The 24,494-nt window shown below is 43.9% G+C and overlaps 1 protein-coding gene and 1 long non-coding RNA gene across 2 annotated transcripts in view; one reads left to right on the top strand and one right to left on the bottom strand.

The window, feature by feature from the left end:
• The window catches only part of LOC134441509 (uncharacterized), a 258,170-nt gene that overhangs the window by 202,161 nt on the left and 31,515 nt on the right, over nt 1-24,494 (top strand). The gene's annotated exons all lie outside the window — the stretch shown is intronic.
• LOC134440843 (serine/threonine-protein kinase ICK-like) lies at nt 2,429-23,895 on the bottom strand. Its single transcript, XM_063190992.1, has 15 exons — nt 23,704-23,895; nt 22,694-22,976; nt 20,607-20,661; nt 19,387-19,508; nt 18,672-18,751; nt 17,532-17,664; nt 15,876-16,047; nt 13,520-13,687; nt 11,320-11,460; nt 9,258-9,533; nt 8,034-8,227; nt 7,450-7,592; nt 6,821-6,937; nt 5,352-5,453; nt 2,429-3,452 (listed from the first exon to the last, which is right to left on the bottom strand). The coding sequence occupies exons 2-15, from the start codon at nt 22,792-22,794 to the stop codon at nt 3,295-3,297; spliced, it is 1,962 nt and encodes a 653-aa protein (XP_063047062.1). The 5' UTR covers nt 22,795-22,976; nt 23,704-23,895; the 3' UTR covers nt 2,429-3,294.

Here is a 24,494-nt window from a genome sequence, read left to right as displayed (position 1 = left end):
GAATCAGGCTGATCAAGAATTCATGCTTTCCTGATAAACCTTTTGCAGTGGCAACATGCAGTAATGTTGCTTGTTTGTTTTCAGGATGCAGCAGCATGTCTGGTGGTAGGGCAGGTCGAACCACTGGCTTTGCATGATCAGGTACCTCTTGGCATGGTAAATTCCTCTGCAGTATATCATCAGCTTGGCCTAATTCTGTGCCCGACACTGGAGACTTTTGAAGGTGTCTGTTCACTGAGGCATCTGGAAACAGTAATAAGGCTGCATAGTGTGAACCCTTGGTACCAGAAAGTGATGATTTGTCAGCATAATCAGAGCTGTATGCCTGCCAATGTATATTACATTACACTTAGCTGACGCTTTCATTTATTCAAAGCGACTTACAGTTATTATTTTTCAGGGTATTGGTTACAGTCCCTGGAGCAATGTGGGGTTAGGTGCCTTGCTTAAGGGCACTTCAGCCATGGATGGAGATGTAGGGAGAGGTCAGGGGGATTCAAACCTGCAACCCCTAGATCAGTGGTTCCCAACCTATGGGTCGGGACCCCCCTTATGGGTCGCCAAAGATCCACAGGGGGTCGCGGAGCCCTCTTGATTTTAAGGGGTTTCGTTTTAAATATATATAGCCCATGTTGAATAAAAGACAAAGCATTTAACTAATAAATGCATAGACGCAACAAATTGTAAGTGCTACATTAAACATTTATTCTATATTTGACCAAAGACGAATTGAGGGATAAAATAACTAAAATAAGTTTTCGCAGGAAACGGAGGGCATCTTGTGACTCCCTCTCGTGCGGGCGCTCGCGTGGTTGGGTCACCAAAGCTTACAATAGTAAAAACATGGGTCCCTTAAGAAAAAGGTTGGGAACCACTGCTCTAATCAATAGGCCACAGATGCCCCCATGTATAATGGATGTATAATCCTCCCTTGTAAGTGCTAGGTATGGTTTTCTGTCGGTTTCGAGCATTCCACAACATAGCTAGCAAGAAATATGGTCAGATCTGATTGTCTGGTAGCTTGAACATGAACCACTCCTGTGAAAAGTTGCAAGAAGGTTCTTGATGTGAAGGCTTTTGCTGTGTGGGAAGCATCATATGCAATGGTGTTCGCCTTATTCCGTGTTGAATCTTATGCACAAGCATTTGAAAGAGGCAGTGAAGTTGTGTACTCTTGTGATCTCTGACACACTTCTCCTCTTCTAGTGGGGGCTCCTCTCTGTGTTGACTGTTGCAGTGCATGTGCTGTCCTGTCCTCTGACTGTGTGGAAATGTTAGGTTTACATTTATAGTGACTGTTCCTTATTCTTAACAATGACCTAATAGGCAAGCACATGGCCGAGTTATTCAGAATAGGGAAAAGACCTGGAACATGACCTTGACCTTGACCTTTTAAGGACTATACTGACACTATACTGACACAATATAATCATGGCAATATCAGCAAATAACTCCTCATACCATAATTGAGAATTTGTTTCTCATTTTTACAATGAAAGTCTATTGACATTCTTCAGAATAGCAAATTTGACCTTGGCAATGACCTTTTAAGGACACAATCACGCATTCTCCTCATGAAATTGTCAGAAATGATTTCCTCTCCAAAAATTGGTCAGAATTGATGTATGGCATGTGTATAAACAGTTTAAAAGTAAAAAACACAGGTTTTTGTCATAGGCGATAGCGGCCATATTTGGCGGCCATATTGTGAAAAATCTGGCACTATGGTGGACGAGCACCTCCGTGATTTTTAATGTCTAGGAACCCACTAACTGAATTCCAGTGAGAAACGCCCCCAACTCAAAATTGCGAACGGGTCTACATGGATGGTCCAGGACTAAGTGGTGTACTCTACGTAGAACGCAGGTATTCGTAGTAGGCCTATACCCATTTCAGGGATTTCAGTATACCCACCTAAAATGGATTGATCCATTATTTGGAATAGCAGAAATGTATACCCACCTCAAAAATGCTCAAATACACAGTATACTCACCACAAAAAAGTAGACTACACCACTGGGTTAAACTTAGCCGTGGCTACTAGTAATAACATCAGTTTAACTAGCCACTTTGGCGGAAACTTATCTCAGTAACCTATATCCTGTTTTGCCCCTTGTGTTATATTGAAGTTTAAGAAAGATCATACAGATTCTATTTGTCTGATATGTAGTTTAATTTGACACACTGATCATCTTGTTTTAGCATGTAATTTTCTGAGCTTAGATGTATCATGGTAAAGAAAATACTTCCAGTAAAATACTGACAACAAAGCAAGTAGAAAGGCTGAATGGCTAGTGACTCTGGAAAACCACTAGCCACAGTGGCGGGTGAGCAAAAAGTTAAAATCACCACTGGTCAATTTTATATATTTGGACAAGAGCTTGAAGTCCTTGTCTGTATGACAAAATTGTCAAACGGAAGAGCTCTGCACTGTTAAGTAATAGAAAAAAACCTTTAATATGAACATCACAATATAAAGACAATGACAGTACTTTAAAAACAAAAGACCAAAAAAAAAAGTTTTGAAAATTCATAATATTAAAAAAATGGTACAAAAAGAACACGGTCATTGACACATTGACATTTATGGTGTACAATACGTGGGTAGTTCCACATGCAGCTGTTTTATGTTGAGAAATATGGCCACACGTTGGTTAAAAGGGCAAAAAGGGGATACATCCGTGTATACTGTGTAAATATGTACTCCAATTTACAGTTTACGCACACCATCTCGGACAAGAAATTATTTGCATAAGCAATTGCATTTCCCACAAATACTCAAAAGAAGAACAGAAAAATGACACAAAATAAAAGCTTAACAACCCACTACACTGAGAACATGACATACCCGCACAGATACATGTATTTATATTTAACAAAAATGTACACCAACAGTATACAGTAAAAATACAAAAAACAGTTATTATTGCTGATTGACATAGAAGCCATATGTACAGGATTTTGAGTTACAAAAAATCCATGAGAGGGGGAAAAACGAATATTAACAATACAGTAACCAGTAAGTCAAGGCCACCAAAGAGTCCATCCTGTAAGGTACGTACCGTAGCTAGCCACATTAGTTAATTATTCCATCCGGTAAGGTACATAGCTAGCCACATTGGTTATCTAGTCCATCCAGTAAGGTATGTAGCTAGCCACATTAGCTATCTAGTCCATCCGGTAAGGTACGTAGCTAGCCACATTAGTTATCTAGTCCATCCGGTAAGGTACGTAGCTAGCCACATTAGCTAACTAGTCCATCCGGTAAAGTACGTAGCTAGCCACATTAGTTAACTAGTTGTGGCCGTATTTGGCAGACCAGTCGGTGCGTCCGTGCACGGGGTGGACGGGCGGTCGGGGGCGTGTGGTGGGGGTGCTCTTGGTGGGTGAGGCGCTGTAGGATGATGCTCCCGCTCCTCCCAGGCTCCGAGAAGACCTCCACGTTGCATAATCTGCCAGAGAGAGAGGAGAGGAGAGGAGAGTACAGAAGAGTACTTTAATTAATCCAGGAAATTAAGATGTCCGACAGCCTACATAAATACAGAAATGCAAAACATACACAAGGACCTAATATTCATCATTAAACATATATATTAGTAAATATATAGCACACACTTGAGGACAGCAATCAGCCTTATAAATTCACAGACACACTAGGGACGTTAACCGTTTAACCGATTGTCGACCTGATTAACGTTAACCGGTTAAACATTTCTGCCACCGGAGAGAGAGGGAGGGAGAGAAAGGTCAGTACATGAAAGATGTCACGGTGGTACGTCAAGCTACTGCAGTGTTGAGAAAGGAGAGTCCCCATGAACAAGCTGGGCCACATCTCATATCCATGCCCAGTGTCCAGTGCCCACACAACAATAGGAGACAGGACTACAGACTGGTGGAAAAGGGGGAAACCCCATGTGAATTAGCTTTAATCAGATATAAAGGATAACATCCAGTGTGATGTGTGTATGCATAATTATCATCTGTACTGTATGATAGGAGGTGCGGTGTGTGTGATGACATCATACACATCAGAGGTATTTACCAACAGTGAAATATTTAATCCCCTAGACCAGGGGTCCATTTCTCGATTCTTGTCGTTGCTAACCGTCTTAAGACCGTCTTAAGACGTAACAACATTCCCTTGGATTTGGTGGTGAGCGTCGCTGTTTAGACAGAGTTGAGTCGTTCTTACGAAGGACGTTGCTACCATCGTTAGCAAAGACGCTTTCGAGAATGCCACCCCAGAGCTTTCACATGTTGGTGCCCCAGCAATAACATTATTATGAGATGCCCAATAATGACCAATACTATGCTTCAAGCACATTGAAGAAACAAATGTACAAATGAATTCCATATGCCAGAAATTCAATTTTAACAGCAACGCTTGGCTTACAAAAAAGCAAGCATTTCCTTTGTCAGGGAGAGGGGACTGGTGCCGGAATAAACTTGCTTTGGCTCAGTGCTGTGAACTCAAGTGCTGCCATGTGATCAAAGGTCTATAATTGAACTAAGACCTAAGAATCAGAGTATCAGTCACAGTCACACCCACTACAGACATGCTCCTTCAGCGACATGCAGGGCCGGATTAATGCACATACAGGCTACATATGGTTGCAGCCTACGGGCCCCCCACCTGCCAGGGGGGGCCCAGTTGGCCAAAAGAGGGGTTAAGTCAACATAATTGGAGAAATGTGACAAGGAGCAGCATTGATAAATTTAGTGGACCATGTCAGAAATGTGACAAGATGCAGCATTGATAATTTAGTGGACCATGTCAGGTCATGTTTTTAATCGTATTAATACTCCTCCTGGGTCTGGAAATATGACGGCGTCTATGTAATTTTGTTAAGAAATTTGCCTTCCGTGGGGGCCTACAGCAACCTGTAGCCTGGGGGCTCCGGGCCATCTTAATCCGGCCCTGGGGACATGTGTTCATGAACTGACTGCTCCCTCTCTCGCCCTTATGCACAGGGTCAAGGGGAAAAAAGGCAGTCTCACTCTCAAGTGCCAATTTGTGACAGATTTTTTTGTACTCTGTGTGCAAAAGTCAGTTCAGACAAGAATCACATAATTATTAGAGACAGACTTCCAAGTGATTGCTACACTCAGCAGTGGTGCGAACAAGCCAGTCACTCATCAGAACAGAGAATGGTAATTAGCTTGTTCCAGTCAGTCTCTCTCTCTCTCTCTCTCTCTCTCTCTCTCTCTCTCTCTCTCTTTCTTTCCCTCTCTCTCACTCTCTCTTTCCCTCTCTCTCGTTGTAAAACTGGTGACTACTTTGGGGTGATCAGAGTTGGGAACAGTCATTGCATCAAACATCAATCTGGCAAAAGTAGATAGACTGGTCTTACTTGATGGTTTTGAGTCAACTGTAGGTGCCAACTGTACTCTTGGGTTCAGAGGGCCGGGCTCTTTCTTGTAGAAGGAGGACACATAACTACTTGGAAGAGTGCCTGCATTCAGCAAACAAAGAGAGAAAAAGAAACAGATATTAGCATTTATCAGAACCACTCAATATAAACATTTGATGGATGTGTGCATGAAAAAAAGTTCAACAGTGTTTTAGATGGATAGCAACATAAGACCAATCAGAGCACTTCTCAACAGACATTCAGGTTCAATGGCCTGGTATGCATTTTCTGCCCATCATGCTAGTGCGCAACTAAAAAAAATGCCACCATTTCACAAGCCGTGTTCAGGTTACATTAAATTATGGCACAGTGATTACGTTACACTTAGCAGGCTCTCCTATAGAAAGCGACAATTGTTTAGGTGCAGGGCATTGGTTATACTCGATCAAGCTCAGTATGTGGTGTTAGGTGCTTGGAGCCTCGAGGTGTATGGTCGAAGTGCCACTGAATAATTATTATTGCCTCCACCAAGGAGGTTATGTGATCATCTGAGTTTATTGTTTGTTCGTCTGAGTTTGTTCACGGTGCGTGTGTGTTACTGTCCACCAGAGGGCAGAGGTGTGCTCTCTTTGGCACTTTTCTAGCTCATTGAGAGCGTTTTAATATGCGACCTTGCCTCCTCCACTTGCTTCTCGTCATGATGACATCACTGACAACAGCATTATATTTCAATATCTTGCAAAAGCTCAATTGTAAAGTATTTTTCTCATTTGCAATTGGGATGGTGAATGAAAAGCAGTCCCTCAAAAGTTGTTGTGGCGAGGCTCACAGCTGGGAAACTTTATCGTTTTCTCCACGGAGGAGGGGCCAGGAGGCGGGACGAGGAGACAAGCACAAGTGGAGGAGGCAAGGTCACATATTGGGATGCACCCATTGTGTGTGCTTGTGCATGCTTGTGGCCTCACGATGACGTCACCAACAACAGAAGTGCATTTCAATATGTCGTAAAAGCGCTGTTCTAATGTCATTTTTTCATTTGCAATCGGTATGGTGAATTAAGAATAGTCCCCTAAAAGTTGTTGTGGCTCGGCTGACTGCGGGGAAACTTTATTGTTTTCTCCACGGAGGGGCGTCAGCGAAACGCAAAGCCACAAGCACAGGTCGAGGACAGGAGTCTGCATATTGGAATCCACCCTGTGTGCTCAGAGGCATGTTGGGGTTGAGGTTATGGTGGCACCCATCCATACAGTACATAGTGTAGTGGAAGGCACGCACATCCAACAGGAAAGCATTAGCAGGTGCAAAATCAAAAATGGCGTATGTAGAAGAGGGGAAGGATCTGCACACTGCTTGCAGAAGACTTCACTTATTGGGAGCAACGTTTCGATCAAGATGCCTGAAGATCTATGATCGAAACGTTGCTCCCAATTAATGAAGTCTTTCGCGAGCAGTACCCATCCAGCACATACCGTGGTGTCCTCGGAGTGGCAGTGTCCCTCCCATGGGAATGGTGCTGGCCCCCCACTGACCGCTCCCACTGTAGTCTTTACTCGAACCCATCGCCACATTCTTCTTCGTACTCAACCCTGCGGACGACAACGGAGGGAATGAAAACATTTTGCCACAACTTTTGTGCCATTTTTAAAATGTATTGCATGTAAAGAATCAACAATACACACCAATGGAGTGTGGAGAAATACGCCCTAAGCCTTTTGTCATGCCATGAGTACCCCCTAACTCATACTCTCATCTCTTTCTCTTTCCCAATGTGACTAGAATAGCTTTGCAGGTATCTCTTAGAATTTGCATGCTGAGACAGGCATTGTACCGGCCAGTGTACCGGCCACCCTTCCCGTTTACGTGTGAAAATTCGATAGAATAACATGATATATCGGCCAGACCATAGAATACTAATGGTTCTAAACCGTTTTTGATGGTGAGCAGTGAGGATTTCCATACAAACCATCACTTTTACCACAACATGGACGCTTCAAAATGCTACAAAAATCCAGCAAAGTGCTGTAATGTGTAGATTGAATCATTCAGATCAGATGGATAATCCTTNTGATTAGAGGATCTGGGTGTGTGAATGTTTCACCTGGCAGATATCTGGACTGCTTCAAGTAATGTTGTTTGGCGGAGGCGGTTCTGGACTGGTCGGGGTAGCCCAGGATGTTGTTTAAATTAGCAGAGGCCTCGCTCCTCCCAACAGTAGGACTGTAATTGGTCACAGCTCCATACCTGGTGGTGAGACAACATTGGGAACTGAGTGGGTGACTGCCTCAAGATGTGACCTAACAAGTCAAAACGATATGTTATTTACCAATAATGCTATTGTATTTGTTATTTCTTTCTGTTGACTAAAACATTCTTTTTTAAAGGCAGCAGTTTTGGAACCAACATGCAATATCTTCATCCACTCCGTCCGTATCAGTATCGCAAAAAAAAAATCAAAACCTACAAATCTCAAAAGCACAGTACATCACAAGTACATCTTCTGGCATCTACCATGTACGGTAATCGACTCTTTCCAAGGTTTATCATTGCCGATGTCCTGACTTTTATCACAATCTCAATTTGTGATCGATAAATACAGATAACAAAATAGTGACGTATGGAGTGGCTGCACGTGACTGAAAACACTTCCCATCAAGAGTGGTGCAAGATGCAAGAAGTCCTGACCTGTTTGGGGCGTCGTCTCCTTGTCTGTGTTTGTCGGTGGAGTGTCCGGTTTTGCCCAGGAGTGTGATAGTCGTATCGATGTCCTCGTAGTCATCCCAGTCGTCTTTCAGCACTCCGGTGGCCCCATGGCCCCATCTCCGCCGGCCAGCTTTGGGCTTACTGGAAAAACCTGAGAAGTTTGTGTTCTCCGACTCCTGCACATTGGGTTCAGAACACATTGGACAGTTAACAACTTCACTCCAAGATCAGTGCGTTACTCAACCCATTTAAGCCTAATGCACCTGCACAAAAAAACGCCTGCTGAATGCCTAAGCCCTTTTTGGGAAAAGGTGTCCTCAGCCTATAAAAACCTAAATATGTCAGCTTTTGAAACGCATACGATTAGATTAGATAACTTTAATTGGTACCCAAGGGTAGATTTGATAAAAAATATGAAATAAGTTGCATTTAAAAGCTAGTCTCATATTGCATTAGAATGTGTTCATTCAGCTCTAACATACCCACATTTTAAAAAAAAAACCTAAATATCAAGAGCCTGAATGCAGTGTTTATGTTGCTCTAGGTCAGCTCTAGGTCAATGCAGCGTACGCAGCATCAGGCTAAAATGGGTTAAATGATCTGCGAATTGTCCAAGCACAGCATTTGCACAAAAGCCCAATTGTAAAAGCAAATTCAAATCAAAGTTTTATTTAGCCATGTTAACAGTATTAAATACATTTGTTAGGAATGTCATTTGGTGTGCTCACACATACAACAATACAACTAAAGACACAAAACTGGGGTGGGGGGTGGAGAGTATGAAAGAAATAGGGGGTACATACATAAATAAACAGGGAATGACATACAAAGACATTGGAGACATTGAAAAGTGCAATGGAATATTTTATGTGCATGGGATGTACAGAATTGTAGTAACATTGTGCAAAGTTAACAAGAGAGGTAGGAAGGCCAGATAGTGGAGTAGCTGTAAAGTGCTAGTGCGTATTTAAGTGGCTAATGGCTTGTGGGTAGGTACTGTCCCTGGAGCATGTGGTGTTGCATGGGATACTTTTCCCTGAAGGCAAGAGTGTGAATAGGTGGTGTGCTGGGTGTTAATGCTAATCAGAGCAATCATTTCATTACTATTTGCATCAGCACTTAGACTAGTAGACTAAAATGCCATACGCAAGCAAATGACTGCACTTTTCTGAGCCGTGTTTGCACTACATCCCCTGTGCACCTCACCTGTGTGCCGCGTGTGCCCTTGTCGTGTATGAGTGGGAGGCGTGTCTTGAGTCCCCGCTCTCCCTCTTCTTGCGTATGCGTCGTCTGCTGCTGCTGCTGCTGCTTGCCCAAGCAGATGGAAGGATCCGGAATGGCGAGCTCCGCGTGGCGTTGGTAGAGCGGCACAGATGGGGGCTGGATCTGCTGCAGGGGCCGCTGGGGGAAGAGAGCGGGGGGCTGTGTAGCGGGGGGCTGGGGGGGCGGCTGGGCTGGTGGAACAGGCTGCCGGAACTGTGGCTGTGATGGAGGATATGTAAGGAAGAGATCGCACTAGAGCTGGGCGGTTTACGGTTAAAAAACCGTGATCTCGGTTTCACCTACACAAGGTTCTCTTTTTGATGAGAGACGGTTTTGTTGTTGTTGTTCATACTAGGCTATGTGCGTGAACTTCATACTTCGTGTCACACTTCATTTCAACTCCAAGTCCACTGTTGCTTTTCTACTTGGAAATGTCAACACATTGAAGCAATACAAATAATTGGTTAATCGCGCTAAAGAAGCTGGTGAGAGTGAAGCATAGCCTAATGAAGAACCCACATGGCATGGATGAATCATGATGAACATTTAAATCAACTTAGCTTACATTTGATCTCACAAAGTTAAATAAAAGGCTATTCTAATAGGCTACAACAGTTCTCAGATCCTTAACTGTATTTCATTACCATCCCAACTGCGTGTGCAGGACTGCTGTTAAGGCTGCGTATGAGTTTTGCCATTGAGGCTAATTTAGCTTAGCTTGCAAAATGCAATGGGCAGACAAGATACATTGCTACATTGCTGTTTGAAATGATTTGGGAGCAAAATAGGAGCGAAATACATCGCCATATGACACAAACTACCTGACAAAATACATTCTACGTTATATTTGGCCTTTAATTCAAAGAAAATATTCACACAATGTCAAGTAAATCCGTTTGTTTTCGTGTCTCTTCAGTCTGTTCCGTTTCTGTCCCACTGTGTTTACTCGCGCTGCGCAAGGCAACATGCGGTCGTAGTGATCAATGTTGCCAGGTGTACAACGAGAACTAAGCAAGTAGTGTTGCCAGGTGTAGAACAAATATGCAGTTTTGGGCTGTCTTGGGGAAAAAAAGCCAAAAACAGCTGCTTATAATTTATTAACCCTTTTTACTTGAAAGGGAACTTAAAGTCTTGGGTAGGGAAATATAAACTATAAAATATAAAAATATTGAAATGAAAAAGTGATAAAATAGAAATGGAGATTAATTTAAATTCATGATTGTATCTCATTTTTAAATTTAATTTCAGTTTTGTTTCGTCCGAAAGATTAAGATTTGGGGGGAAATCGCCGCTTATCAAAAAACCGTGCAGAAAACCGTGATGTCAATTTTCATCAAGAAAACCGTGATGCTGATTTTTTCCAAAACCGCCCAGCCCTAGATCGCACCCAGTTTTTTCTTCTTTCTTTTTCTTTTCTTTTTATTCATACTTAACTTGACTTGATATACATCGCAGGGTCAGACAGACGTTTTGGCTGCAAAAGAAGGCAGTTTCGGCTGCAAGAGAAGGCTCTTGCAGCCGAAACGTCTATTTGACCCTGCGATGTATGAATAAAAAGAATAGAAAAAGAAAGAAGAAAAAAAGAGTGTGATCTATTCCCTACTTGTTCAACAAGAAGGAAGCATGCTGTGTGGAAGATAACTTTGTGATGAAGGATACTAATAAAAATACTTTATTGTCCACAAACTGGAAATTTTTCTTCAGTTTCACCACAGACATATTAAACAATTTAAACAATAATCTCACAATACACAAATCAAGCATTCAAACATTGCATTTGTGCAAAGTAGATGATGAGAAAAAAAAGTTAGAATACTAAGTTAATAAATAAAAGACTGACTCCTGTATTGCAATACCTGAATGCCTCCCCATGCACTGTATAATTTGTCACATTATAATATACTGTATATCAATGACTGTGATAAATGTTTGTCAATATGTGCTTTGTTCTCTGTATAACAAAAAAACAATATTTTTTTAAAATACTAAGTGAATATAAAAGTACCTGTGTATGTGGCTGCTGCTGGTGCCTGTGGTGCTGCTGGAGGGCTGGAGAGGAGGCCTGGGGCTGCGGGCGGGACTGATCCAGGATCTGCTGCGGCGTACCCAGAGCCTGGCCCACGCTGAAGTAGGAGTAGCGCAGGGCCTGTGGTGACGCGCCGGGGATGGGGACGGGGACAGCGGAGCGGGATGATGGGAGATGACAGGACACGGTTGAGGAGGCAGAGGAGAGACAAATCACATCAAGCAGTTAGACTAGAGAGTGTGTGACATCCAGGAAGGGGAATTAAGGAGACGCACGCTGCTGGACTTGTTTCACTAAAGGGATTTTTTTTAATCACTTAAAATACTGAAATACTACAAATGTGTTTCACTCTGTCACGCAACACAAAGGTCAGTCAAGTGCATTTGTAATTTGACAAAAAACATTCTCCTATGTCAGTTTACTGTATATGGTTGAGTCATTGACGTTTTAAAGAAACAGGTGACACAACAACAGCTAATGTCACTATTGTGTGAAGTTGGTGCATTAATTAATTGTACAACGTGATTCATTTGCATGGATTGAAGGTTTTTAAATACACAATAAAGCAAAAATGATCATTTAAACCATACAATAGTGACATTTGCTGTGGTTGCACCACCTAACTTCTGCGATCAAAATGTAAATGATCCTTGAATAGAGAAGATTGAAACCACCTCAGTTTTTGAATTTTAACTGGAAGTGTCGACTGTCATGATAAAGATCTATGAGTTCTCAGCTGTTAGGCTTAACTTTAATTGAAAGTATAGAATGGCTGAAGCTAAAATAAATGGAGGCTTTGCATCATTTTGTGCATTGCATCAGTTTTACACTAGCAAATTAAACACAGAAATATGCTAAAAAACACACACACACAACAATGACACATCACCCATCATTGTCTGAGTCAACACCTGTGAGTGGGTGTGATTATTCTGCCAACAATTGTGAATTGTAATACATTACACTAAGCTGACACTTTTATCCAAGATATTATAGATATTATTAAAGGGTGTTGGTTACAGTAGCTGGAGCAGTGTGAGGATATGTGCTCAAGAGCATTTCAGCCATGGAGGGAGAAAGAGATTGGCTAGGGTAGGGTAGGGTGGGGATTGAACCTGCATCCCTGTGATCTACAGTCCAACTCCTTAACTACAACACTACACTACCATGGCTGCCTGACAAATTGTATTGCATTGAATCAGGGGCGTTGCAGCAAATTATGGCCCCTATGTCCAATCAGCTCCAATGGACCAAAGACAGTCTGGCGAGGATGACTCATAACGGACAAGATCATGGTCCCTGTGTCATAATGGCTAAGCATTCCGACCTTTACAGTTTCTCTGTCCAATCAGAGAGGAGGGCAGTGTGTCATAATAGCCAAGTATTCTGCCCCCTACGGAATTTACAATAGGCAACTCCCCAGACCTAATCTCACTTGTGATTAGGTCTGGTGTTAACCAGGCAACAACACCCCTGTATTGAATGGCAAAGAGGCATGGTGTTGTCAGTTGTCACCTGGCTGGCGGTGGGCCTCTTTTTGGGATCCCACTGTATCAGGTCCTTCATGAGCGTGTGTGTGTGTGTGTGTGTGGCGTGGTGTTGTCAGTTGTCACCTGGCTGGCAGTGGGCCTCTTTTTGGGGTCCCACTGTATCAGGTCCTTCATGAGCGTGTGTGTGTGTGTGTGTGTGTGTCGTGTTGTTGTCAGTTGTCACCTGGCTGGCGGTGGGCCCACTGTATCAGGTCCTTCATGAGCGCGCGCGCGCGCGTGTGTGTGTGTGTGTGTGTGTGTGTGTGTGTGTGTGTGTGTGTGTGTCGTGTTGTTGTCAGTTGTCACCTGGCTGGCGGTGGGCCCACTGTATCAGGTCCTTCATGTGTGTGTGTGTGTGTGTGTGTGTGTGTGTGTGTCGTGGTGATGTCAGTTGTCACCTGGCTAGCGGTGGGCCTCTTCTTGGGATCCCACTGTATCAGGTCCTTCATGAGCATGCGTGTGTGTGTGTGTGTGTGTGTGTGTGTGTGTGTGTGTGTGTGTGTGTGTGTTGTGAGTTGTCACCTGGCTAGCGGTGGGCCTCTTCTTGGGATCCCACTGTATCAGGTCCTTCATGAGCGTGTTTGTGTGTGTGTGTGTGTGTGTGTGTGTGTGTGTGTGTGTGTGTGTGGCGTGGTGTTGTCAGTTGTCACCTGGCTGGCGGTGGGCCTCTTTTTGGGGTCCCACTGTATCAGGTCCTTCATGAGCTGGACGGCCTCGCTGCTGGCGCTGGGCAGGAGGCTTCGCAGGCTGGTGGGGACGCACTGCGGCCAGCGGAACTTCATGGCAGACGCCAGCTGATGACCCTCCAGCCACTCACCCTGGACAACAGGAAACAGGAAACACATCACAGGTGTCAAAAGTCATGGTGGAAGTACAACACTATCACATGATATTCATGCCCATAGTTACGGCCCGGGGATTCAAGGGTTCGTTTAACCCCCTCCCCAGCCCCCCTTCCCCACTCGTCTCGATTGTAGTCACTGGGCCAACAATGAAAATAACTGTCAGATTGCAGTAACTGAGCCAACACTGGGCCGAGACTGAAAATAACTCCCGGCAAATGGTTGACTGGGCCATTTGTGGTCAGAGGACAAAGCCCCCCACCACAATATTGGCTACGGGCCTCAGGGTTCCCACACCTTTTTCATGAACAAATTCAAGCACTTTTCAAGCACCTTTAAGTACCAATTTTTCATTTTTCCAGCACCTTTAATAGGTCGTGGGAAGGGGGTGTGGGGATCCTCGCACGGAAAATTTTGTGTTTTTAAGATGCAATTTCCTGCATTCTAATCAATTTTAGGGTGTTGAATGTCAAATCCCATCTGACATCTCACTCCCTCAGATTTTTGATGTACCATAACAATTTATTTTTATTATTTGGTTTGAGTCGAGTTTGACTTGACACAAATGTCAAGCGTTTTCAAGCACATTTTCACAAACTTGAAAACAATTCATTGAAATTCAAGCATTTTCAAGGAATTCAAGCACCAGTGGGAACCCTGGGGCCTGAATAATAAATTGCTGTTACACCATTAACTCCATTGTACCTATTGAGATGCAGTAGATAGACTGTGTTGTTACTTCTGACTTGTTATTTTTTCATTTCATTTTTTCATGAGAAGCACATTGAATTGCACTTGTGTCTGAAATGCACTTTACAAATAAACTTGACTTGACTTGACTGATCAGCAGTACTTTTGACACCTCTGCAACAGATAAACAATGACGTTTGCAGTGTTAAACGTTTGCAGTGTTAATTCAACACGTGATTGTGTATAGAGAGAGTGGGACCAACGCTGGAAAAGTTACATTGCTATATTCACTTTATGTTCAGTTTCTTTCATTTTGTCCAACAGAATTCTTTTGGTGGGTGGATAGATGGATATGTTGTAGATGGATGTATGTATCAAATAGATTGACAAACAGACAGACTTGGCACTGGAGGGAAATGTCTTTTCACAGACCGTCAATCGGCATGTCACAAAAGCGAGACATCACCAACCCTGAGCAACATGAGAAAAAAAAAACTTCCAACACACACACACAACACAAATACACTATTTAAATAAAAAAAATCCTCAGACAGACACAAGCAGAAGAAAAACGCCACTGAGCCCTGAGACAGCATGAGATGGACGTGGACATGGTGTTGAGGAAGTGAGGATGACAGCTGACTGACTCAGTACCAGGCAGCCAGGCAGGCCGCTCCCCTCAGGCTCCATTTCCAGGGCGGCAGTCTGCACCGAGAGACGGGTGGATGGACACCAGAGCTGCAGTCTGCACTGAGAGACGGACAGGCAGATGGATGGACGCCCACCCCAGAAATAGCCCTGCATCTGGGCTGGGCTGCATCCAAGTCTGATGTGCTGTGTGTGTGTGTGTGCGTGTGTGTGCGTGTGCGTTGTACACGTCTATATCAGTATGTGTTTGAAAACGGCACGTGTGAGTGTGTGTTGTGCGTCTGGGCTGCATCCAAGTCTGATGTGCTCCAGTGGTTTAGTCTAGTAAACTAAAAGCACTCGAATAGCCACTCAATGACTAAAATCTTTCCTTTGATCTGAACCGGAGATGGATGAGCCTAGCCTATGTATGTACAGTAAATGTGTTTTATCAGAGATGAGAGTGAAGCCCAATTTTATGCTCGGAAACCAAATTGTCTGTGCAGTGTTGCACATAGCCTTGCACAGATTTTGTCTTGCTTCGCAGACACTTGGTGCGCACCTCCAAAAATGTGACTGCTCGCAGACGAGCTTCACAGACAACCGCGGCAGCAGCCGCTACGTTACAAAGCAATGGACATGCTATAGTCTGTCTGAATAATCCTCTCGTTGCCCCTGCCGTTGTGACGATGAATAACATCGCGCAGACCTACTGATGCAGTCGGAGAAAAAATCTGATCTATCTGCGAAGACATCTCTGCGACAGGCTGCCGCAAGAGCATACACAGCCCTTGAGTCTGAGTGACAACGATGATGGTGATGATAGTGGTGAGGACGGTGATATTACCTTCCTGGGCGTGCCGAGGACTTGGCAAATCTTGAAGATGGTGTCGACCTCGCTGGAGCCGGGGAAGAGGGGCCGGAGGGTGTAGAGTTCGGCCATGATGCAGCCTACGGCCCACTGGTCTATGGGGGAGCTGTAGGAGGTGGACCGCAACAGCACCTCTGGAGCCCGGTACCTGGGGAACCACAACGCCACAAGATTCAGAAAGTCAGAGATTGCGCGCACATCAGTAGCACAGGAGCTGGACCAAACAAATGATCACTGAAAGGAAAATAGGTCCACAACCCTGTTTGATGCTCCCAGACAAAATGTAATGGCACAACGTTTCGGACTCTCAGTCCTTTCTACAGTGCACATCAAACAGTGTTGTGGTACCTGTGGAGCGACAAGGCCACAAGATGAACTCGTTAAAACACAGCGTTATGGATTTCCTGTTACCAGAATGGCAATGACCGAGTCACAGAGCATTACTAAAGGTCATAGTAGTGAAGTACTATGGTAATTAACCTTTCAAATAGGGGTGGGCGGTATGGCCAAAAATGTATACCTCGGTATAATTTTAGCCACGGTATATATCACGGTATATATCACGGTATTGTACATTTGTGTATAAAATGTTAAAATTAAGCGTTTTGTGTTTTGGAAATGACTGGTCAGACATTGTTTTATCTATGTGGGAATTCTTGTCATTCAAATAATTTGAAAACATATTTTTAAACTTTTAATCTATAACTATAACTCTACATCTACAGGACGCAATGTGCTATTGCGGTAGACGGTATGAGACAAAATCTCTATCATTGATGAAAAAATACCGCACACGATATTATACCGCGGTTACCGCCCACCCCTACTTTCAATGCCTATGACATTGTGCCACGGTTGGAACAGTGTGCATTATGGGGCTACCATAACCCAGTCAGAGAGAGCAGAGACAAAACTCAAACATTTTTCAGGCTTCAAACGTTTAGTTTGCTTGATGTTTCTAATGTGAAGCATTACATTAGCATAATGTGAAAAACTCCTTGCTCAGACTATTACTTTATGCTCGCCATTGTATCGTGTGTACAACAACTCAGCACATCTCTTTGCATTGTCATACACCAGCTTTGTTTTAAAGCAGCTTGGAGATGCTTTATGCGACCATATGCCTCGGCAATAATGTCCAAATCGGCAGCTTCCAAATACTGCTTTACATTGCATAACCACAGCTGCCACTTCCACAAAAATCCTTAGATATTACAACTATACTTAGATATTACAACTACAAAATAGATATGCAAAAAGGGAAAGAAATCTGGTGCCACACGGATGTCTATTTTCTGTAATTTATTTTTTAGTGCAGTGTGACTAACGTTTCGACATGCGTCTTCATCAGAGTCCTCCTGTTTTATAAAATATATATGTTTTAAAACGGAGTCACTGAGGACAACACAATTTTGATGATGTGGAAGTTTCTCACCTAACTCCTTACTCAGTCTACTACTTTATGCTCGTCATCGTATTGTGCACGACAATTCAGCACATCTCATTGCATTGTCATACACTAGTTTTCTTTGAGAGCAGCTGTAAGCTGCTTGATGATGCATTGTGCTACCATATGCCTGGGCAGTACAGTTCAACACCCCAGGAGTCCCTGGAGGGGGGGGGGGGGCTCACCATCTGGTGGAGACGTAGTCTGTGTAGGGGGGGCGGGAGCGGATCTCGCGGGCCAGGCCAAAGTCAGCTATCTTCACCAGCTCAGGGCCCATACACAGCAGATTCTCCGGCTTCAGATCCCGGTGGAAAAAGCCTACAAAGGACAAAGGAGGCGGGCGGATATTACAGAGTTCAGAGCGGAGGAGGAACATCACAGTAATGCTTATAATTATATCATGGCTAACACATTCCTGTAATTGTATCAGAGTAGAGTAGAGTACTTTTATTCATCCTGTCCTGACACCTAAATTTCCTGCAGGATTAATAAGTACTCTACTCTGAAACAAGTTGTGCATTAAGTAAGGGTTAACGTTCGGCGAGAAGGTCGCTACCGTGGAATAGCAGCACGACAGAGAGAATCTTTAGACCCCGACGCGGAGCGGAGGGGTCTTGTTCTCTCTGAAGTGCTGCTATTCCACAAAGCGACCGACTCGCCGAAAGTTAACCCGCTTATTATATGGATATACTTAAATGATTCACACATGGCGGGGACATTTCTTTAGGCCTATTTAATGTTAAGATTGTTGCTGCGCAAAACAAAACAGTGCCGTTGTGGAACACCACTAGGCAACAGCTAGGTAGCCAGGACAACTTGTTGTCTATCACAGCAGCTGATTAGAGTCTTGTTGAAGAGTCGCTTTAGCAGTGGAAAGTCTTGTTGCCATTGACAGCGGTCTGTTATAGACCAACCCGTCCGTTATCGAAAAATAACAGACGTGCGAACGTTGGGGAGTCCCGTTGAAATGAATGGAGCATTCGACCGATGATGTCACAACCATATAATAAAGGAATGTGTTAGTATGCTATGATAATAATAAGTCATCTGATGGTCTCACATACACTCAGCATCTGACACCAGGGGGCTATACTACAAAGCTGGTTCAGGAGTAAAGCAGGTTAAGTTAAGAGATAAATCATCTAATAGAAGAGCCTGGAGTCCTCGTGTTCTTAAGGCCCTCTTCTATTTGGTGCTTTACCTCTTAACATACCCTGGTTTATTCCTGAACCAGCTTTGTAGTACAGGCCCCAGGTGTCAGATGCTGAGTGTTTGCAAGACCATCAGATGGTAGTAGGCCCCTGACCTGATGCAGGCCTACCTACCATGTTTATGAATGAAGGCGAGACCCTGCAGTATCTGGAACATGATATTCCTGACGGCCGACTCGGGGAAGAGGCGGGTCCTGGAGGAGAGGAGAGAGTCAGGAGTAGAGGGATGTGAAAGCGGACACAACGAGAAGAGCTATCTGGACACTCGGGACAGGAAAACCATGGTGTACTTTCAATTTTGTTAGAGTTTATTACAGGAGTGGCAACTCTCATGATAAAGAATGGCTATATTATTTCATCGCCCCCAGTCCAGGGCCACATGACCACGGATCTGACTACAACTTGCAGAACTCGAGGTGCACTTGGTTGCTCACTGGCTGCCAATATTGTTTGGAAGCAATAAAGAGTGATTTGTATCCGCCAGCAGTATAATTACAACGGATTGACTCAGTAGTAAATCTGGTCTTTTTTAATTATGTTTTATCTACAGGCCGCACTGAGTGAGGAGCCATGTGGCCGCATGTGGCCCCGGGCCTCCAGTTGCTCATTCCTTGTTTATTATAACAGAAAAGAAGGCCCTGCCGTGGCCAACCGGTAGGGCACTCATCTACCATGCGGTTGACCCGAGTTCGATTCCCGGCCCAGGTCCTTTGCCGGCCCTTCCCCGTCTCTCTCCCCACTTGCTTCCTGTCACCACCTTCACTGTCCTATCATGAATAAAGTTGCAATGCAAAAATATATATATAACAGAAAACAAAAAAGGACTCACCTATCTTTCATAAGCTGATACAGGTTCTCCTTCATGTACTCAAAGACGAAGTACAGCTGGTCGTTTTCCCGGATCACCTCCTTCAGTTTGACCACATTGGCATGGTTGAGCTTCTTCAAGGACTGTAAGGAAAACAGATGGTTACCTAAAAGCTTGTATTGTTGTACTGCTTGTCTGCAATTCAACAGAAGCCCATGCAGTTGTTCCCTTTATGAGTGAACAAATCCACGAGCATAAAAATACATCGTCAGACCCAAAAAGCCAGGAAGCCAGGAAGCATGTGATCTGCAGGGGAGAACATCTTTATGGAAACCCCATCAGCAGCCTGATACCTTGGGCCTATACAAACAAAGATGGTTCAGGAGTAAACCAGGTTAAGTTAAGAGGTAAATTATCTAACAGAAGAGAGTTCTTAGGAACATGAGGACTCCAGGCTCTTCTATTATATGATTTACATCTTAACTTAACCTGGTTTACTCCTGAACCAGCTTTGTAGTAGGCCCCTTGTAACAATGCAGGGACTCAGCAAAACCATGCACTTGTGAAGAAAAAAAACATCATGCCTAAATTAGGGCCAAAAGAGGGAGGGATACTGCCATGATGGGCCATGCATTGGTAGACAGTGCAGTTAGTTCCACTGCTGTTCTCTCTTAGTCATTGGTTGCATTCCCCCTGGGTGAAATACTAAGAATAAGGATGCACAAAATCGTAGTGCTGACCAAAAGGGGCTTTCTGGGCAAAGGGAGAGGGGTGCAAGAAACACTCCCATGTGTGCAAGAGGCATGAGCAAGAGTCACCTACTAGTACTACACCTGAAGTCTGCAGCTCTGAGCTGTCACGAGTCTAAGTAAGCGGCCCGTTTAAGCAGTAGTGGATAAAGACAGCGACACAAACACACAATAATTAGACAGAACAAATGAGGTCCGCAACACTAGTCCTTGCAGCTTGTAAATCAGTGCTCTTCCTCGTACCAGTAATTTCCTCCCTGCCTTGATAACCACAACAGATTCATTTAGCAACCACCTGATACCGTTGCTGAGAAACCGGAGAGACAAGGAATCAATGATGACTCACCGCCACCTCTCGCTCTCTCTCTCTCCCTCTCTGGAGTCAACCTTCCCTGCCCTCCACAGCACAACAGTACCACATGGACGATGGAAAGTCATACATGGTGAAAATTGCGATTTATTCAGTACAGAAAGGATGTGAGAAGAACTTACCTTAACCTCTCGTAAATTCATACACTCCTCCCAGGAATAAAACTTCTTCTTCATCCTGCAATGATATGACGAAAAGAACTGCATAAATTCAGGTTCACAAGATGACACACTACAGTCTTGACTGAAACAGTCGTGACTCCCTGGCAGCGGAATAATTAGCGTTTAAAATTCTGAGCACTTGTTTCGATTCTCCATGAGGTAGCATCAAATGACTAATTAATTATGAAATCTATGAATATTGATGTTTTAATGAACAAGAAATGTGCATGACATTGTCTGTACAAAAGACATTTGCAGACCTACTACTTCTATTTAGGAAGGCATTGGACACAGTCTATACAAATAATTCCATGAAAAACATACATTACATTACATTTTGCAGACGTTATCCAAAGCAATTACAATAGAGGACATAATCAGGTATCCAACTGTCATCATCATAGTGTGTATCATGTACGTATCATATTCCTTGAACCACAAACATTTATACGAGCAGGGACAAACCACAAATATTTAACCAGCATGATCATCACAATAAACACAAACTATAAACATCGTAATAACCACATAAAACACACACAATTATAGTGTAATAATATTATATTGTAATGTATTCTTATAATATATCTTTTGAATTAGGATGTTGAAGCCACTATTGATCCAGCACATTTGTCATCCTCAGGCCAAGTTAGCCCTCTGGCTGGGGGTGGGGTGGGGCACCAACTAGCCCAGTGGTCCTCAACCTTTTTTGAACTAACGCCCCCATGGCCTCATCACAAGCCTCTCAAAGCCCCCTTCACCTCATAAGCCTGACAATGCCCCTCTTAGTATTAAAAAAATAAATGGACTAATACTCCCCAACGGCAACTTAGCAGCACCGGCCCCTTTCAGCTGTATCCTTCTCAACGCCCCCCGAGAGCTCCCCAATGGCCCCGGGGGGCTGTACCGCCAACGTTTAGAAACACTACGCTAGCCCCTCTCCCCGTACAGATCAATACCGCTTCTAAAGAGTCATAAAAATCCATGATGCAAACAGGGGGATGCTGCCCGGCCCCCCTCCTCCTCCTCCTCCTCCTCCTCCTCCTCCTCCTCCTCATCTTCCTCCTCCTCAGAGGCTTCCTGTCTTGGGCTAAAAATAGACCACTTTATGTCTTTATCGCAGGCCCATTCACTGCTAGCTCCATTGCAGCCCTGACAGATGTCCCCTTCTAATCAGCCAAATGGGGGGGCTTGACATTGATGTATCACTTAGGCTTGCTTGTATCTGTCAGCTTAACCAGGCATGGCACGAGTCGAGTGGTGGTGGTGGTGGTAGTAGTCGGCAACGGATTAGAGCTCTGCTGGTCCGAGACCAGTTCATCTGACTTACTGCCCGCGGATTTACACAGTGCACACACACACAGACATGTCAGTCACATGACAGAAGAAGAATATTGCACGTTTTACCTCACATGCCCCATGCCTCGGTGGATATAGGATTTAGAAGCAGGATTTGGGAAGCAATTTTTTTTACCAAATTATATCAAGTTCTGCACATACACGCTGGCTAAATCTTCCCAAGAGATTTTGGCATGCAAGTTAATCCCCTACACGACCATACTGTATACATGCTGTGTGTGTGTGTGTGTGTGTGTGTGTGTGTGTGTGTGTGTGTGTGTGTGTGTGTGTGAGAGAGAGAGAGAGAAAAGGAACCATTCCCAAACACATGCTGGATCTCAAATTGTGCACTTCAGTGTTCATGTTTTAGTGCCTATGGCGTACTGATTACTCACTAACACATACAGCAGGGCCCAAAGCGCAGCAGTGCACCATCTGAGACACAGCAACAGTCTACCGTACTCTCTCACTGACTATGCTGCTCAAGACAGCAAACCCGGCCCTTCAGTAGCGCTAATGGTAGGGCACTCAATCATCTGCTATACGACTGACCCGGGTTCGATACCGGCCCGGGCCGAGTCCTTTTTGGCGACCCTTCCCCGTCTCTCTCTCCCCACTCGCTTCCTGTCACACCTTCACTGTCCTATGATAAAAAATAAACTCAAAAGACCAAAAAATATATTTAAAAAAACCCCAGCAAATCCACTCACTTCTTGATGGCGACGAGCTCTCCGGACTCCAGGCTGCGGCCGAGGTTGACGGAGCCATAGGTGCCATCGCCCAGCTGCCGGAGCGTTGTGTATCTATTCATGTTTCGTCGTTGTGTGGTGGCCTAGTGTCACCAGCTGTTTGGTGTAGAGTGTGATGACTTGTGGCATGGGACAGGGAAACCCTCTGGCTGCTGTTGAGTGCAGCCAGCTTTTTCGGTGACAACAGCCGTGGACAGTTATTGGCACAAATGCAGGACTCATATTGTCACTGACTTGCTGTCACCTTAAAAAAAAAAAGTCAAAGGAATAGGAATTAGTTGCAAGACAAATACCATGTAATACTAACATCATAACAACATTGCTGTGTATTTGTAACACTGCTGCTGCTTACAGTGAGGGCAAAAGCATCTGACAGAATTTTCATCTGACTCATGTTTTGAGATAGCAAATACCGGTACGTGATAACGACAGCCACATACACATGATGATGTTAACGTCTCACCCGCAGCATCAGCAGCACAACATTCTCATCCTAACGGGATGTTTTGGACACAGATACACATGGCCATGGATATGGTTACGACCAATTACCTTCTTCTGTACTCCTTAAAACACGCCGTTATTCGGTCTGTCTTTGCAGACACGTTAGTCATTGAAAATGGCTAGTTTACTGACTTGGAACCGTTGCCGCCTTGGTGAAACACTGCCCAACTGTGCATAAACCTAATTATTCGAGCAGATAACTGTAATAGCTACAGTTCACTTTAATCCATTTCCCAATCCGTTAGCTCCCGTTATCCGTAGCAACATTAAGCTTAGCTATATACATAGTTCATCACCAACCTTAAAATAAAACACCATACGACGAGGCAACATTAACAAACTATTTCGACAGCTAGCAAACAAGTCGTAGCTACCATACTGACAACACTTTTTCCTTTTTCACAGAAGCGCAGAGAAAGGCGTGTTGATAATCAGATTATTACATGTTAATAATTGACACAAGTTACCTGCTGCGGTCTAGTCCCATGGAAAAACATTAGAACAATGTAATTACATTTCCCCATACGATTAGCATTTGTATACGTGGGTATATTTAACCTATTTTAGATAAATACAACTCGCAAGATGAACAACCGTGACCTCCGCCTGCTGTTCTCTGCTAGCAACAGAGTTATGGTTCAGCTACAGTTGGCGTTGGTTTTCTTGGAGCCAGCAGAGATTTTCTCTACATTGTTTTGACGATGCATCCTACTGCATTATGAAATTGCCTGTTCTAGCGCCATCTGCAGTGCTGGTGTAGGAAGGGCAATACTTTGGCAGCGTCCTACCAAAAAAGCCTAGAGCTAAGGTCTTGGTGTTGTCCTCTTTACAGAACGTCAAGCAACGTGTTGGATTTATGTGTATAATGATCAGTGATGGGCAGTAGCTTCGCTACAAGCTACAAGCTACTAGTTTAACTACATTCCCCAGTAGCTTGGTCGTAGTGTCACTACTTTATGTATCGAGTAACTTCCCTGTAGTTAAGCTATCTTTTGTCTCAAGTAGCGACGTAGCTTCCACAAAAGCTACATTTTGTTGCTTGAAGAAAAAACGCCAGGGAGTGCCCCACACTGTCCCTCAAAAACATATCCATGTCCCCCCTTGGACTTGGGGTCGCCCTAGGCCTGTGTCCTATAATGATATTTAAAACACACTGAATGTATAATAAATATCAATTAAGTGTAATGAGATCAATAAAGTTTTGTTTAATGAAGGTAGGCCTATCTGTTATTTTAAATCAAGCTGACAATATGTCGGG

The sequence above is a fragment of the Engraulis encrasicolus genome, chromosome 24 (assembly GCF_034702125.1).
Source record: "Engraulis encrasicolus isolate BLACKSEA-1 chromosome 24, IST_EnEncr_1.0, whole genome shotgun sequence".
Lineage (NCBI taxonomy): Eukaryota > Metazoa > Chordata > Actinopteri > Clupeiformes > Engraulidae > Engraulis > Engraulis encrasicolus.
This window is presented reverse-complemented; position numbering and strand designations above follow the sequence as displayed.

Excerpts from the sequence above, each read along its gene's own strand:
- LOC134440843 (XM_063190992.1), bottom strand. The coding sequence starts at position 22,794 with ATGAATAGATACACAACGCTCCGGCAGCTGGGCGATGGCACCTATGGC. Across the intron at positions 17,665-18,671 it reads CGCCTTCATTCATAAACATG|GCTTTTTCCACCGGGATCTG; the intron begins GTAGGTAGGCCT and ends TGTCCTTTGTAG. Across the intron at positions 6,938-7,449 it reads GCAGTCCAGATATCTGCCAG|GGTTGAGTACGAAGAAGAAT; the intron begins GTGAAACATTCA and ends TGTCGTCCGCAG.